The 16,620-nt window shown below is 58.4% G+C and overlaps 3 protein-coding genes across 6 annotated transcripts; 2 read left to right on the top strand and 1 right to left on the bottom strand.

Moving 5' to 3' along the window:
• The first annotated feature begins 698 nt into the window (after nt 1–698).
• MRPL24 (mitochondrial ribosomal protein L24) lies at nt 699–4,652 on the top strand. Of its 3 annotated transcripts, none has more exons than XM_042975476.1 (6): nt 699–719; nt 2,940–3,182; nt 3,259–3,354; nt 3,551–3,654; nt 3,926–4,056; nt 4,156–4,652. In XM_042975476.1, the coding sequence occupies exons 2-6, from the start codon at nt 3,000–3,002 to the stop codon at nt 4,290–4,292; spliced, it is 651 nt and encodes a 216-aa protein (XP_042831410.1). In that variant the 5' UTR covers nt 699–719; nt 2,940–2,999; the 3' UTR covers nt 4,293–4,652. The 3 variants fall into 3 exon arrangements, with proteins under 3 accessions (XP_042831410.1, XP_007087953.1, XP_042831408.1); XM_007087891.2 differs by lacking the exon at nt 699–719 and adding an exon at nt 786–852; XM_042975474.1 differs by lacking the exon at nt 699–719 and adding an exon at nt 841–928.
• METTL25B (methyltransferase like 25B) lies at nt 4,646–11,343 on the bottom strand. The gene is made up of 8 exons (XM_042975469.1): nt 11,151–11,343; nt 8,132–8,256; nt 7,843–8,035; nt 7,352–7,414; nt 6,953–7,096; nt 6,023–6,504; nt 5,265–5,449; nt 4,646–4,893 (listed from the first exon to the last, which is right to left on the bottom strand). The coding sequence occupies exons 1-8, from the start codon at nt 11,259–11,261 to the stop codon at nt 4,772–4,774; spliced, it is 1,425 nt and encodes a 474-aa protein (XP_042831403.1). The 5' UTR covers nt 11,262–11,343; the 3' UTR covers nt 4,646–4,771.
• Nucleotides 11,344–11,722: 379 nt separating this feature from the next.
• Nucleotides 11,723–16,158, top strand: ISG20L2 (interferon stimulated exonuclease gene 20 like 2). 2 transcript variants are annotated; one of them, XM_042975470.1, is made up of 4 exons: nt 11,723–11,826; nt 12,357–13,205; nt 14,998–15,198; nt 15,893–16,158. In XM_042975470.1, exons 2-4 carry the CDS (start codon nt 12,474–12,476, stop codon nt 16,004–16,006), a joined length of 1,047 nt encoding a protein of 348 aa, XP_042831404.1. In that variant the 5' UTR covers nt 11,723–11,826; nt 12,357–12,473; the 3' UTR covers nt 16,007–16,158. The 2 variants fall into 2 exon arrangements, with proteins under 2 accessions (XP_042831404.1, XP_042831405.1); XM_042975471.1 differs by having other exon boundaries at nt 11,740–11,826; nt 12,238–13,205.
• The last annotated feature ends 462 nt before the right edge of the window (nt 16,159–16,620 follow it).

The raw sequence follows: 16,620 nt of genomic DNA on the forward strand, positions 1-16,620 counted from the left end.
AGGCTGCGAGACAGGAGGGCAAAAACCCAGGAATGCGCTGCTCCCAGCAGCCGCCGCTGAACCACCGTGTGCCCTGCTCCCACCTGGGAAGCCTTAAAGGCCTGCACGAGAAGTGCAGTGTGCGTGCTGACCATCCGGCCGCAGTCCCTGGCGGCCACGGAGGGGGGAGGGGCTGCTGTATTGCTGAGCTTAGGAGCTGGGGATGCCCGCCACCCTCCGCTGGTGGGGAAGGGCCCGGAGGCTGGTAGCGTGGAACGGCCCGCTACCCCGAGTTGCGCGCAGCGGCTGGACCAGGTCATCGCAGGTGCCTCCCACAGCTGACATTTTGTGACTAGCCCATCGACCGGCAGTGGAAGGGCCCACGTGTCATTCCTTTCTGCAGAAAACCCAGGACAGTTTCTTAGTGTGCCCCGGTCCCCTGCTGCAGACGGGCGCGCGGGCAGAGGACTGGCCGCAGCCCAGCCTAGAAAGGGAAGCCCTCTGCTTTGAACAGGAAGCCACAATCCCCTAGAAAATGGAGCCCTCCTCTCTGAGAACTACGGTTCCCAGCGGCCTCCACGCAGGGCGTGCGCAAAGACGCGCCGAGCGCCGCACCTATCCTGCCCTGCCTTCAACTCCCGACGTGCTTCTTGGTGTTCCTTGCTTTCCTACCCGACCAAATTTCCTGTTTCCAGCTCGCTCCGTAGCGGTGGACTACAACTTCCGGCTTTCAGAGCGAGGTTGGTTTGAGCGTCCGCTCTGCATTCAGACTACATTTCCCAGAGAGCCGAGGGACGAGGGCGAAGGGCGCATGTGCGGACGCCGCTGGGGGGCGGGGGGGCACGGCAGCGCGGGGCAAGGCGCGAAGCGGAGGTGAGCGTTGAGTGCTCGGTGGTGGTGGCCGCCCTGGACTCGCCCGGGATTGCTCTGCTCCGGCTGCTTGGAGCGGGTGGGTGGTGAAGACTGTTGGAACCGGGGCCCGGGCGACCCCGCGGAAGCTCCCCCGCCCCGGGGACAGCCCCTGCAGGGTGTGCGGGAGAGGAGGGCAGGGCCTAGGGGCTGGCTTCTGGGGGTCTCCTCCCGGAGCTGCAGACCTAGAGTGGCCGACGCCTGGCCTTTTGCAGCGACCCCGCTGGCGTCCTGGGGCCGAACGCTGGCCCTGCTCCTGTGCAGCTGCGAACTAGAGCAGGCCCAGTGGCCCCCAGCGCCCGGTTTCCTCGTCTGGGGAACGAACCTTGGGGTACCCGCACCTGTCAGCTTCCCTCCCAGGAAGGCGGGAAGATCAGACGCTAGTAATCCGTGAGGCTCCTCGCACTAAGGCAGTCACCTAGCTGTGCTCCTAAGCATTTGTTGAATCCGCACGGGAACATTGAGGCCAACGCTAGTTGAAGATAACATAGGCACTTTCTTTTTCACATTGAGAAGTATAAAGAAGAAAACTCCGAAGGTTCAGATAAACCAGCGCCCCCCCCCCCCCACCCCGGGGCGCATAGTGGGAAAATGTAAACAAAGGTCGTGGGGAAGGAATAAGACGGACAGTAACTCTTCCCCCAGATAGTGCCCTTTTGCTCCAGCCAAGTACTTTGGCTGTTTCCTGTTGCCTTCGCATAAATATTTAAGCCTGTGCCACAATATGTATTTTTTAATTTGCCCAGAAGTCATAATACGATTTGCATTATTCTGTACTTTGTTTTGATAAAATATCAAACGTAGTTTGAATGACTCCGACAACCCTGTAAAGTTTTCAGGATGAGGACACAAGCTTGTAAGCTAGGTTGCCTTGGATCATAGAGTAAGGTGGTGGAACAGGGACTAGAACCCACAGCTCTTTATCCCATTAGAGTGCACTTTATTTGTACTTTTTTTTTTTTTTTTTTTGAGCATCAGGCAAAAGGTTTTATTAGAGTATAAGATTAGAAAGTAAGAATAGTAGGAAAGCTCTCTTTACAGAGAGGGAGCATTCGAAGGTGAATCCCCCACTTTATTTGTACTTTGAAGTTAGACTCTGTTCTTGGTTCTAAAATAGATTTAAAGATGCCCTCCTTAATCCTTTCCTGTAGCGCATGATGCAGGAAAACGGCATGGCACCTGGCAGGTAGTAAGTGCTCAGTAAATTGAAGCACTCATGGGGCGCCTGGGTGACTCAGCCCGTTGAGCATCTGACTCTCGATTTCAGCTCAGGTCACGATCTCAGAGTCCTTGGATTGAGCCCCCGCATTGGGCTCTGTGCTGAGTGTGGGGCCTGCTGGGGATTCTCTCTCCCTCGGCCCCCCTCCCCTGCTTGCTCTCTCTTAAAAAAATAAATAAAAACGGAAGCACTTAACTATTTTTGCCCTCCATTCTCTCACCACCCCATCTGATTTAGTCCATCATCCAAAATTGGGAGGCTTAGAAAATATACTTATTTGGGAAACGTAGGACTTGGTAATCCTAAAGTCTGCTTCTGGGGCCTTTTCCTTTGGAAAAGAAGCTGCCTTAGGGAGGAGGAGTGGTTATTTCCTGACTGAGTTCAGGAATTGCGAGTGGCATAGGGACATTTTAGTACTGTTTTTTAATCTCTGCTGTTTTTCCTTGTAAATGCCTGCCCCTTGGCCTTGTGCCTCTTTTTTGTTCCATTTACCTGTGTTTTTCCTATCCCGCTGTTCCTGCATCGACCTAGTAACTGTTTATTAAGTATCTACTATGCGCCAAGCCCTGTTTGGGTCACCTCGATTCAGGGGTGACTAGATCGCGTGGTCCCTGGCCTCTTTCTGGACTTTGAAGTCAGACGTTGGGGGTTTGAATGTCAGTTCTCTCATGTAGTAGCTTTATGACCGCGGGCAAGTCACTGAGCCTGTTTCCTCATCCGTGAAGTGAAGATAGCATCTTGTGAGGACTCAGTGAGATGAGATCCCCTGAGCAAGGGACTAAGTGTTTTAAAAAATGTTCTTTGCCCGCTTGTTTCTTTCTGTCTCCTTCAGAGCTGACGAGGAAGGTTTCTGGATCCTCCCTGGCCAGGGGATTTCTCACAGCCTCCAGCCATGCGTCTCTCTGCCCTGCTGGCCTTGGCATCCAAGGTCACTCTGCCCCGCGACTACCGCTATGGGATGAGCCGCCCAGGCTCTCTTGCAGACAAGAGGAAGAACCCTCCGGGGACCAGGCGGCGCCGGGTGGCCGTGGAGCCCATCTCAGATGAAGAATGGCATCTGTTCTGTGGGGACAGGGTGAGCCTTGGATGAGGTGGAGTGGTGGGGGGGCTGGGCGAGGGCCCCCCTCCCTGACCCTCCCGTCTTCCTGCAGGTGGAGGTCCTAGAAGGCAAGGATGCTGGGAAGCAAGGCAAAGTGGTCCAGGTCATCCGGCAGCGCAACTGGGTGGTCCTGGAGGGACTGAACACGGTGAGTGAAGATGGGGCGCTCAGGAAGCCTGTCCCCTCTGTCACCGCATTCAGAGCAGCCTAGGGAGGCAGGAGACGAGCTGCAGGGACAGTGAGACAGCTGACGTTGTTTTCCAGCTTGGGCTGAATGCCCCGAGCCGCGGTGGGCGGGCCCCCTTTCACACCCCTGGTTCTCATATCCCCCCTCTTTTGGACAGCACTACCGTTATGTGGGCAAGACCGTGGATTCCCGGGGAACCATGATCCCCAGTGAAGCACCCCTGCTCCACCGCCAGGTCAAACTCGTGGATCCCGTGGACAGGCAAGCACGTGGGGCTCTGGTCAGAGGGCTGCCCGCCCTGCGAGTGTCCATCGGTGTTGATCCCGTTTCTACAAAAAGAATGGTGGGTTGGGGGTTCTGGAGATTGAAAGGGGCCATCCCTCTCGTGGACGTGACCCCTGTGGGTCACCCCCAGTATAGACATAGCAGCAGCAAGATGGTGACCTTCATGTTTTCAGCCGTTGACTTTTTGGGGCGGCACGTAGCCGGAAGACGTGGTTCCCGGGCTGGGTTCATCTCTTCTGTCCACTAGGAAACCCACTGACGTGGAGTGGAGATTCACGGAGGCAGGAGAGCGGGTACGTGTCTCCACAAGATCAGGAAGAATTATCCCCAAACCTGAGTTTCCCAGAGCTGATGGCATCGTCCCTGAAACCTGGACTGGTGAGGCTGGGTGAGGGGCAGGAAGATGGGGACAGGGGGTGGTGGGAGGAGAGGGAGGGAGGGGATTTCCCACCCATCTTCTTTCCTCTGGCTCAACAGACGGCCCCAAAGACACATCAGTGGAAGATGCTCTAGAAAGAACCTACGTGCCCCGTTTAAAGACACTGGAGGAGGAGGTGATGGAGGCGATGGGGATCCAGGAGACGCGGAGACACAAGAAAGTCTATTGGTACTGATCCTGGGAATCAGCTGGAGATCAGCTTCTCCCCTCCTTGTCTTAGCCTCGAAGGTCCAGGCCACCTCTCCTTCAGACACCAAGAGAGAGCCAGGAGTTCCCCCCCACGCGTCTGCTAGATCAGCGCCTTAACCCAGCGCACCTGTTTCTGGGACTGAAGGAAGGGGCGTCTGTCCTCACGTTGTGACAGCCTGGGTGGAAGTTAGGCAGCCTCCACAGGGACAGGGCCTGCGGGTTCTGGGAGACCCGTGAGTAACGAGACGCTACCCGTCAGGGAGGCTGGCGGGAGCGGGGGTGGAAAGATAGAAATGGCCGAGAAATAAAGATTTCACTTATTTAATAAATTAAAAATAAACCTTGACATAGTATTACATTAACATGGGGAGGGAGAGGCCAGGGTTGCAGGAAGCTGCAAGAGGCCAGGAGGCCAGGAAGAGGCCAGGAGGCTGGTCCTCTGGGTGAACTCCAGATGGGAGTTCGTCAGCTGTCTTCAGTTTCCAGAAGAGAGAAGGCCTCACCCAGGGGACTCTTGGTGGCCACCAGAACTAGGTTTCTGGGCGAGAGTTCAGGACTAAAGATGGGCAGGAGCTCAGCATGGAAGCCTGGAAGAAAGGCAGGGCTACTCAGGGAGGAATCACGAACTCAGCTGTTCCCTGCCAGGCCTGTGGGCACAGCCCCTTTCCCTGTGCGGGGGGTCTGAGGTGTCTAGGAGACCCAATTCTCTACCAGGAATATGGGCACCCCAGACACCGACCCCACCCCCCACCCCTGGGGTTGTTCTTGCTTAAAACGCAAGATGGGATATGAGCCCGACTTAGCAGGAATGCGCGTGGACAAATCTCCCACCCCACTGGTACCCGAAGCAGCTAGTCTGAGTCCCGCCGCGGGGCTGGGGGGCTGGGGCCGGAAGGAGGAGCCTCAGAGCTCCAGCCCCCCCCCCCCGCCCCCGGTCCTTGCTGTGGGCCACCCTCACCCTGCTCCTGAAGGTAGAGCAGCCGGTCCAGCAGAATCAGCGTCTCCACCAGCGGGGCCAGGAGCAGGGCCAGGCTGAAGAAGGCCACCACTCGGTTCTCCTGGGCCTGGTGGGCCCGGAGGGCAGCCAGGTTCAGTGGCAGCTGGGGATCCAGCCCCACCCGCCGCAGCCCCCGCTGCACGTATCTGTGGGGTCAGCCACAGACCATGCTCAGTTTGGCTTCAGGAGCCTCCCCTCCCACCCAGACTGGACGCTCCCGATCTGATGGCAGCTTCGCCGGGTTTGCCACCCTAGTATGCGTTTTCCTGTTTCCCTGGCCGGGAACTGTCTGTCCAGCAGCAGATTGGTCCCCAAATTTATCATCTATACAATGATCTGACCATAGTTTTAGCACTTAAAAACCTGGACGGCCCCCTGACAAGAGAGTGACAACTCGGTTCTAAAATAATTCTGAGAAGCCGTCCGGTCAGACTTCGGAATCAACTCCCTGGGCACATTTAGATCTTCTTTTGTTTGTTGTTTGGTTTTTTTTTGAGGGGAGGGGCAGAGGGAGATAGAACCTCAAGCAGGCTTCTGCCCATGACAGAGATCATGATGCGTGTGAGCGAAAATCAAGAGCTGGATGCCTAAACTAACTGAGCCGCCCCCCCCCCCCGACACCCCATAGATCTTTCCTTCACACTAACAAGTGAGGATGGGAGGGAAATCAGACCTTCAGTCCGTGATGCCCGTCTCCCCCCCGCCCCCCCCAGCCTCACTCTTCGATCTTGAGCTCGTGGACCCTGGGGATCCCCTGCACGCCTGGCCGTCGAAGCTCGGGCCGGGCGCCCCGGATGACCGTCTCCAGTGCCGCCCGATAGCAGTGGGTGCGGAGCCCGGGGCCCGCTCTCTGTAGCCGCTCGGCGTAGTCCTCCAGGGCGTGGCAGGCCCCCTCCCGCAGCCTGTAGGGCAGCTCGGAGCCACGAAGCCCCGCCACCCACTGACTCAGTGGGTAGCCGCCAGGCTCACTCAACTTCATGTAGCAGCAGCCCACCGAGGCCAGGGCCACCACCTCGGGGCAGGAGAAGTGCCTCAGCAAGGCGACGCTCAGGTCCCCACAGGCGTGAAGGCCCGTCAGCAGCAGGCGGGCCCCGCGCGGAGGCAAGGGCTCCAGGGGAAGCAGGAGCTCCTTGCACAGGGCCGTGGGCTCTACCCACCTAACCACGTGGTGTGGGGAGTGGCGAGGGCCGGCCCGGGTCACCTGTGGAGGCAGGACGGAACAGAGGCAGGTGGGAAGTCTGCTGTCCCTGTGCCCCCTCCGGCCACAGGAAGGGAGTGTCCCCTGCGCTCCTTCCCAAAGAGGGAGAGAACCGGGGGACGGGGGAGCTGGGTGAACTCTGGGGCCCATCACCATCAACTGCAAACCTCGTCTGTGAGTCCCGGTTCCCCTCTGTCACGAGCCTAATGAACACCTGACCGGCCGCTCCACAGGTGGCTGGGAGAAGCACACGTCAGGATGGAAAGCACTTTGTAACCAGAAAGTGCTTTTACGGTATGAGGAGGTTTGGGTGACGGGGGGCCCTCAAAGGGGTAGCAGAATTGGGGATCACGCCGTCAATCCCGGAAACAGAAAGGAGTCGGCCTTGGTGCCCAATGCCTGCCAAGCGGGCCTCGTTCCGCAGCCCCGGCTGCACGAAAAGCTGGCCGACCTGTGGGCTCCTCTTCTCCTCTTTCTCCAGGGCCTGCAGGAGCTCCCGGTCCAGGCGCTGGGCTCTCTCCACCAGCCTCCGATCGCCTTCGATGCTCTTCACTGTCAGCCCCAGCCCCAGGGACATGAATCGGGAGAGATGGCCCTGGAGTCACGAGAGGGAGGGTGGAGACGGCCCCGTCCAGCGGCCTCTCTGCTGTCAGCCTCCCTAGCAGTGACCTGGACGCCTGGGTCCCGGGCCCCCAGGAGGCTCAAGTTCTGCCCTGCCTAGTTCCACCACTGCCCAGCAACTGCTTCCCTGGGCCTGCAGCCTGACGACCTGCCTCCAGCCCTCTGTCGCCACGACTCAAACAACAAAACACCCAGACGTGAAACTCAGAATGTTAAGGGTCTGACTCACCTGGCCTGAGCCTATATCCACGACCTGGGTGCAGCCCGTGAGGTCACTCAGTTTCTTCACCAACTACAAGAGGAGGGAACAAAGCTCTCCTGGCCACTGGGTGTTGGCCTCCAGGGCAAACACCCCCAACGGGGGCGGAGGCGCTGCAGAGGGCACAGGAAGAGGGCAGGGGTGCCACGGACACGAGATAGAGGAACCGAAAGGGAGGTGCTGACCCCAGGCTCAGCCTCCTCTCCTTGCTCCTCTCAGCGTGAACAAGGAGGAGAGCGCCGCTATGAAGCCCTGAGCAGACTGCGGAGGTGGAAACTAGGAAGACCTTGGTTCAGACACAGCCACCAACCTACCCGTCGAGAGGGCGAACGCACAAAATACCCAGCATCCAGACCATGCCTGCCAAGGATGGTCCTGCGGGCCGTGCAAAGTGCCCACGTCCTGGCAACCCACAGCCTTAAGGGGTCCTCCCGCCCCCCACCCCCACCCCGCCACCTCACCTCTCCCAGCCTCCGGATCTCATGCTGCTTCTTGGGCCTGACGTGTTTCCGGAACGGGGCTGTCAGGCGGGAGCTCTGGCTGGGGTTCTCCAGGAACTCTGAGGGGGTCTGAAAGCCAGGTGTCCGGGTAAAGGCCAGGGCATGGGCTGTGGACTTCAGGGCCAGCAGGGTGAGCGGCCACACCGACCTGTACCTGCGATAGGCCAGCCCGGGCCCCCGGTGAATAGCTCCATTGCATCCCGACAGTGACACCCTGGGTCCCCCGGCGCGGGGCCCCTCTTGCCCCTACCTGACCGCTTCCCCTTCCCCAGGCATCCCCAGCAGCTGTGCGGCCAGCTGTGGCGGCTTCAGTCCATCCAGCGCCTCCTGCCACGAGCAAGGGAGTGTGCCCCACAGGTTGTCTGTAAAGAACTCCTGCGGGAGGAGGGAGGAGGGAGAGGGGGAGCGGTCAACAGGCCGCTGCCCTTCCCGCCCTGCCCCGTCCTCAACGAAGGGCCGCTGGCCGCGGCCAGCAGGCACCTCCTACTCCTCCGAGTCACCTCTCCTCTGAAGCCTGCTCCCGCCTCCCCTTTCCTGGAGCCCAGTTGGCATCCTGGACACCTCTCTTGTGGCAGCGTCCCTACTCACGGATGTGTCCGTTTTCTCTACTCAACTGTACTTAAGGGCAAGGATGGTGTCTTCGCGTCGGCATCTGCAACACCACGGTGGCTGACCTGTGCGGCGTTAGTACATCACCGCTTGATAATCTACCATTGCCACACGGACACCTGGGTGGCTCAGCCAGTTAAGCGTCTGACTCTTGATTCTGGCTCGGGTCATGGGAGCTCTGGGCTGACAGCGTGCAGCCTGCTTGGGAGCCCCTCTCTCTGTCCCTCCCCTGCTTGTGCTCTCTCTCAAAAAAACAACTTAAAAACAAAAAAAAAATCTACCACGGGGCACCTGGGTGGCTCAGCGGTTAAGCATCTGACTTCGGCTCAGATGATCTCATGGTTGGTGAGTTCAAGCCCCGTGTCGGGCTCTCTGCTTCAGATCCTCTGTCCCTCTCTCTCTCTCTGCCCCTACCCCGCCCCTGTTTTCTCCCCTTCTCTCTCTCTCAAAAATAAACACATTAAAAAAGCAATCTACCATTATATGCACCACACACTTTATATGCCAGATGTTACGCCAGGGTGTTTTTATTTGTTCATTTGTTCAACACAAACTCCGGAGCTTTGGTCATGCACCAAGCTCTAGTCTAGGCTCAGAGGACACAACAATGAACCAGACAAGATTCTTGCTCTCGCAGAGTTTACATAAAAAAAAATAATTTCAGGTAACGTCAAATGCCACAGAGACGACCAAACGCTAATGAAAACGGTAACACAATGGAGCGTGAGAGAGTACGGACAGGACACTGGTCTGGGGAGCTTGTGAAATGGGTGAGGAGGCTCAAAAAATACAAACTTCCAGTTGTAAAATAAATAAATCATGGAGACGTAATGTACATCAAAGTGACCATAGCTAACGATGATGACTGCATATTTGCAAGTGGATGAGAGCAGACCTTAGAAGTTCTCCTCACAATAAAGATAACTTGAGAGGTGAAGGGTGTGTTTCACTACACTTACCATGGTGATCATTTTGCAACACAAATATCAAATCACTGTGTTATACCCCCAATACAAAGTTACATATCAATTATACCTCGACAAAAAAAACCCTCAGGTCATAGCAAACACTCGTAAGATATTTTAATATACCAGGCACTGTCCCAAGCATTTTCCATGTATTAATGCATTTAATCTTCAAACAACCCTATGAGATAAGTACTATTTTTACTTGGCATTTTCCAGAGAAGGAAACTGACACACAGCTGTTAAGTAACTTGCCCAAGTCAAAAAGCTAGTAAGCAGCAAAGCTGGAATCTGAAACCAACTGGACTCTAGTTCTTGCCCTTAATCACTGTTTTCTTTCGCCTTCCTGTGGAGGAAAAGCATTCCAGGCTGACCAGTAAGTGCAAAGGCCCAGAGGCCTGCCGTATTTATAGAGCAGAAATCAGGCCAGTATAGGTGCAGTAGAGTCAATGTGGGAGAGGATTAATGTGCTAGCCTTCAAAAGGCAGCAGGGGACAGATCATTAGCACTTTTTAGATAATGGTAAGGAGTTAAGATTTCATCAAAGCACTTAGCAAGCAAGGCAGTGTCTCGATCAGATTTACGTGTTTTTCAAGTAAACTTGACACCAACGTGAGGCTCAAACTTACTACTCCAAGATCAAGGGTGTAGCAAACTCTACAGACTGAGCCAGCCAGGTGCCCTGATCAAACTTACATTTTTAAAAAATTTATTTTGAGAGAGATTGCATGTGCATACCTGGGGCGGGGCGGGGAGGGGCAGAGAGGGACGGAGAGAGATTCCAAAGCAGGCTCAGCGCTGTCAGCACAGAGCCTGACTCGGGACCCCATCCCACCAACTATGAGATCACGAGTTAGCCACTCAACTGACTGAGCCACCCAGGTGCCCGGGGTTCCCAGTTTACAAGGATCAAGCTGCTTTATGAAGAAGTGGTTATGGAGAGTAAGTGAACACAGAGATCAGTTAGGAAGTAGTCCAGGAGAGAGATGATGGTGGCTTGGCCCAGGGTGGTAGCAATGGAGACGGAAACAAAGGGTGAATTTAGTATCTATTCTGGAGGTACAGCCAACAGGACGCTTTGAAGAACTGGACTGTTGATCAGTGAAAGCAAGAGTGGAATCAATAATGGCTTCTGGGCTTGGGGGGGGGCCGAACGATTCAGTGGATGCTGGTGCCACATACACATCATCTCACTCATTCTTCGTAACGATCCTTCAGACAGGGATCGCTATTACAGCTGAGAGACAGGTGGCAGGAAGTTCTTAACAATGCCTCCATCTAACACAGTAAAGGAGGCAGTCAAGCCGGTCTGATTCCAAAGCTGTGGCTGTCCAGTAGGCTGCTAAACCAGGACTTTATGCAAAGCTCGGATCAATGAACTTGTGTGTTCCTGGAACACCTCACAGGTTCCTGGGGGAGCTCAACGTAGCTGCAGCGTGGCTCTGTTGTTCACGCATTTTATTTTGGACTTGGGAAAGTTAGAGAAACCAGCGAGATACTGGAAATATTAATACGTACGTCAACTGAAAAACCGGGAGGGAGTAACCCCAGTTTTAACCCTTTCTGTACAGACCACAGACCGAAACCCATAGAAAAAAAGAGAGCAGAAGCCACCTCTCCAGATTCTGCCCTTGCCACGGGCACCCAGCCAACCGCACAACCGGTAGCACCCCGCCCACACCCCTGTGGCCTCACGATGATGTAGGCGTCCAGGATGGGACGGTAGCGCGCCAGCACACGGGTGAGGTTCACCGCCAGCTGCCTCCTCTCCTCGTGAGAGAGGCCGCGGGCGGAGACGCCCGGCATCCCGGGGTCCAGCTGGTGGCGTCAGGAGCGAGAACGAGCCGAGCGGGGAGCCCGGGTCAGTGCCCCGCGGGGGGCCTGCGGCTGGGGCGGAAGACGGAATGCGTCCCCTGACGTCACAGGTCGCGACGTTCCCCAGCGCCAAGCAGGCGGCGTCGCGCACACGTGGGGTGGGGTGGGGCGGGGCGCCGCGCACTACGTCACAGAGGCGGGCCGCGGCGCCCAGGCCCGCCCCTCCCCGCGCACTTCCCTCCTCCCCCGGAAGTGGGGGCGGTACCTCCCCCGGGGCTCGGCCTCCCTGCCTTCGAGTAGTACCTCCACGGGGCTAGAGGGGCCGGGGAGCGCATCCCGCTCCCGCCGCCGCCGCCGCCGCCGCCGCCGCCGCCGCCGCCGCCCACGCGCTCGGAGTCCCTGGCCTCGCTCCCGGAGGCGGGGGCGCTGCGGGCGCGTGCGCGTCGGCCCCCGGCGCGGTCCAACCCGCGCGCCTGCCGGCCCGGGCCTCGCCGGCGCGCGCCGACTTCCGCCTCCGGTTCCGGGCGCTTCCGCTCTTAGCTGGGCCGGCGAGGAGGTAGGTGCGGGCGCGGGGGGTCGCTCTCGGTGGCGGGGACCCCCGGCGTGCTCGCCGACGTAGGGGGTCCTAAGCCTCAGTTCACCCAGCGGGTGTGTGTGGTCAGAGGGCCTTTGTCGGGAGAAGGACCGGCGTGAGACGCGTGTGGTGGTCCCCCGCCTGGAGCCGCGCGGGGATGCCTGGGTAATCCGGACGCCCTCGCGGGCGGATGGTACAGCTCCACTGTTCTGGCTTTCCAGACGCAGAGTTCGAGGTGGTTGGCCCTACAGCCCCCTCCGGGTGCGAACGAGACTGAGCTCTTGGGAGGGGAAGTGGCCTTCTCAAGACCCTGTGGCTGGTGAATTGGGGGGCCGCGCTAGAACGGAAGTTTCCTGGCGCAGACCGTGCCCCTGACATTATTTCACATTACAGATTCGTACCTGTTCTGGGCGGTCGCTCTGATGTCTTTCCAGCTTTAAGTCGTCCGGAGATGGGTCTTACTGTTTCGCGGGGCCTATGGGCTCCGTTGTCAGGATTACTCTCTTCCCCAGGGTGTCCTGCGGACCTCCGGATGCTGGCCTGTGGGATTCAGCAGAAGATGAGTCCTCTGTCTTCCTGTCGTCAGTAAGCCGCTCCTCCCAAGTGCTCTCCCGCCGTCCACTGTCCTCATGTCTACCTTACTCCTCAATTTGGATTTTGGTGAACCTCCCCCCAAAAAGGCATTAGAGGGGAATGCCAAGCACCGAAAATTTGTCAAGAAGAGGAGGTTCTTGGAACGGAGAGGTTTTCTGAATAAGAAGAACCAGCATCCTAGCAAGGTGCCTAAGCTGCACCCAGACCCTCCGAAGAAAGGGGAAGCTCCTAGGGTGGATGGCACTTGGAAGGTCTCTCCCCTTCCAAAGAAGAAGACCGCCGCCTCCAGCAGCGGACCAGAGCCGTCCCTGGACAGGAAAGCTGCGGTGCCTTGGCTGACCCCTGCCCCTTCACAGAAGGCCGGGTCTGTCGTGGCTAAAGTAGATCTGCTGGGGGAGTTCCAGAGTGCTCTTCCAAAGACTAGGAGCCACCCAGCTCGCTCCCGGAAGAAGGGCCCCCAGAAGAACCCTACTCAGAAAAACGCCCCACAGAACTCCACCCAATCTCATTTGGAGAATAAATGCTCCGGGGCGTCGCAGAAGACACCAGGGAAAATGGTGGCGATTGACTGCGAGATGGTGGGCACAGGACCCAAGGGGCACGTCAGTTCCTTGGCTCGATGTAGCATCGTCAGCTACCACGGAGATGTGCTTTATGATGAGTACATCCTCCCCCCCTGCCACATCGTGGACTACCGGACCAGATGGAGTGGCATCCGGAAGCAGCACATGGTGAACGCCACACCCTTCAAGGTCGCTCGGAGCCAGGTGAGAGGCTTGGGGTCCAGTGGCAGTGGCGAGGCCGGTGGGCGGAGGTCCGCGTCATTTTTTCAGCAAAGGATGTCACTCTAGGAAGGCGCCAGAGGATGTGGAGGAGGGAAGGAGGGAGTGGATCGCCACGGGAAGAGGGCTTCCTGCTGGGGCAGAGCGGTGGGAGTCCAGAAGGCTACAGTTAGCTGGTGGAGGGAACTTGGTTGGCTGAGACTGTTCGCTCTCCGGTCGAATCCTTGTCTGGGGAACTGGGAATCCGTACGGAGAAGTAACCACTGAGGGACAGAGCCCCAGGCGCGGATGGTGGGGGGGGGGGGGAACGCTCCATCTCTTCGGGGAGAGTAGGGAGGGCTTCCTGCCAAGCGTGGGAGGTGCTGGTGCTGGTGGTGGGAGCAGGGGTGACTCGCGTACCTGGGTCGGGTGTGCCGAGGCGACAGCTGCGACAGACGACACAGGGCTGTCGTGTCGGGTTCTCACCTCGCTCGCTGAGCCAGCCTCCTCGCCGGCCGCGGGGAGCTCCACAGAGGGACGGGAAAAGGAAGGTGAACCTGAGGTGAAGGAGAGGAAGCCAGCTGGTCGTGGGAGGCCTCCAGAGGGCGCTCTTGGTCCACTTCTCTGCCACTTCAACCCCCTCCCTGCTCTGCTTTCTCCGGACACTCTGTGTTCCGCTGGTGTTCTTCGTGCGCCTGCAGTCAGTTGGAGGCGGTTCAGCAGAGGGGAGGGGGCTGGGTCTTAGAAAGAACCCGAGAGGAGCTGAGCCTGCGCACCAGGGCACCCCTGAGCCGCGCTTGGGAGAGGCGGAAGGTGGGGAGGGTGTGGCGGGGCGCACAGTGCCCTTAGGAGCCCGCACCTGCCTGGCCCGTGGCGCTCCCGCGGGGCTCTCGTCCTAAAGTGATCCCCCAGCGCTCAGGCTGGGCCGAGAGCCCCGTTCACAGGGTCTGCCGCTTCCAGGGCTTCCTGCCGGCCGTGTCCCAGTCAGGGCGCTTTAGTTCTTGTTCACAACCTGTTCGGAACCCGTCGGGGGAACGGCCTTCAGAGCTGGTGGCGTATTCTTTGGTTGTCCTCGTTGGCGGTTTGCCCTCACGCTTTAAGATCCTGCGGTGGCGAGAAGGTCTTTGCTTCTGAGGGTCACGGGAATAAGGTTCCAGGGCGGCTGGTGAGTGAGTGGGGAGAGCTGAAGGCCGGGGGCTGGCGCACGCGGACTTAGTCTGCAAGAGGTTCTGAAGCTTTTGTAGCTCGTAGGGCCTTCCAGAGTCGGATGGAAACCGTAGACCCTCCCCGTCCCCCCCCCCAAAAAAAAAACCCATGTATGTAAGTTTCTGTACAATTTGGGGCTTCTGTCACCTCCCTGGAGGCCATCTCTGACCCCATCTGTCCAAGCCTCGTGTCTCAGGCCAGCATATGGTAGGGGTCAAAGGTCTTCACGTAGCGAGCCAGAACCGACCTGGATAGTTACGTGAGCATCTCAGGCGTGTGTGTGATTTGGGATGGAGGCAAATCGGTCTGTTGCTGAGATGGAAATTAGGAGATAAGGAGCCGTTGGGGATGTAAGTCCGGACGGGGGTTACCGTCGTGGTGCGGCGGGGTTGTCTTGGGTGGTAGGTGCTTTCACCTCGGGGCGCGGAGCTGGGCCTCAGGTGGAAGAAGCCTGGTGGGAGAGGGCGTTTCAAGGATGAGCCGGGTGAGCACTTGGAGAAAAGGGCCTAGAAGGACCCATGGCCACGTTGGGCTTGTAGGATGCAGGGGCTTCGTCGCCTCCTCGCCAGCGCCGCCTCTGTTCCTGTTTCAGATCTTGAAGATCCTCGCAGGGAAGATAGTGGTGGGGCATGCCATCCACAACGACTTCAAAGCCCTTCAGTACTCCCACCCCAAGTCCCTCACCCGCGACACCTCCCACATCCCGCCCCTCAACCGGAAGGCCGAGTGCCCAGAGAACGCCACCGTGTCCCTCAAGTGTCTCACCAAGAAGCTTCTGAACCGGGACATCCAGGTAGTGTCTCCCCAGTGCGGCCAGGCCCGCGGCTCGGACGCTGGGGGCGCCCTCCGTGCGGCCTTGTTCCAGGCTCTGGCCCCAGAATTGCTCTGGTTGTAGAGAGGTGTGGGCGGGCTGCTCTGACGGGAAGAGCTTTGGACCAAGGGTTCCGGTAGACTCTCCATCTGTACGTGGGGTGACAGCTCCCGTCCCAGAGCGTCACCGAGGGTGCTCGGGACAGGGAAGAGCCTTCAGGTGGGTGCAAAGCCCTGAGAAGAGAGGAAGAGAGGAGAGCACGTGGTGGTGTCCAGAAGTCCGCAGAGTGGGTGCTGGGACCCCCTGCGTGGTCTACGCGTCTGCACTCAGAGGAGGGCGGCCTGCCTGGCCGGAGGAGGAGGGGCCACGCGTCGCGTAGAGCGTGGTTAGGCACTGGGGAAGCTGGAAGATTCAGAAGGCCTGGTGGCCATCTGGTGCGTCGTGCTGGCCGGGCGTAGACCGACGAGCACCTGCGTCCACAGGAAGGGCTGAGCCATTAGGGTGGGAGTGGAGCCTCTGAGATGGGGTGGGGACTAGACCCCACCGGAATTCGGCCTTCGCAGCCCACAGACTCTGCAGAAGCACCTGCACCCCGGGGGCCGCGGAGAGCCAGTTGGGAAGGAAAGCCGTAGTCTCTCTCTGTGGCTTCACGTTCTTCTCTTCCTCCGGCGTCCAGGTTGGGAAAAGCGGGCATTCCTCCGTGGAAGACGCTCAGGCCACCATGGAGCTGTACAAGTTGGTTGAAGTCGAGTGGGAACAGCACCTGGCCCAGAATCCCCCAAAGGACTAGCGGCCGCGGAGGCGCCGGTGACGAGAGGTGGAGAGCAGCCCCGTGCCCGGGAGGACCGGGCAGCAGGACTGGGCAGCGGCCCGGCTCGCTGCCCCAACCGGGAGAGACCGGCTCCACCCCAGACTTAGTATTCATTGAAATTTCACCTCCGGTGTCGTGTCGTGTCTGGTTGAGAATCCCGCGGAGGGAGGAAGCCTCCGTGTCAGGACCAGCCCTGGACTGTTTCCCTCCTAAATGGTGCTACCTGCAGGTCCCAGGGTGCTTGGCTCCAGGCGGGCCTTTTGACTTTCGAGGGGCGGGGCACACTGGGAACCGTTTCCCAAACTGCCTTATCACTAGGGTGGCCGCATGTCCGTTTTATGCCTTTGGTCCTCACGTGAATAGCAGTGCCCTCTTTCGTGGTCAGAAGTGCGCTGTTTGGCTGGTCACGCCGCGTGTCACAGATTCTGCCCTTGGCCTTGTCTGCATCGGAGACATAGCGCCCGTCCTTAGGGGAGCCATCCCTGCTGAGGTTCAGTTCTTAGGGGTAGGAGAGTGGGACTTGGAGATCAATTTTTCTGATTTAGGAAAGCAACGTCTCTCCTAAAGCGTTAGAGGATTTATTTAATTTAGAT

This window comes from Panthera tigris, chromosome F3 (assembly GCF_018350195.1).
Source record: "Panthera tigris isolate Pti1 chromosome F3, P.tigris_Pti1_mat1.1, whole genome shotgun sequence".
NCBI lineage: Eukaryota > Metazoa > Chordata > Mammalia > Carnivora > Felidae > Panthera > Panthera tigris.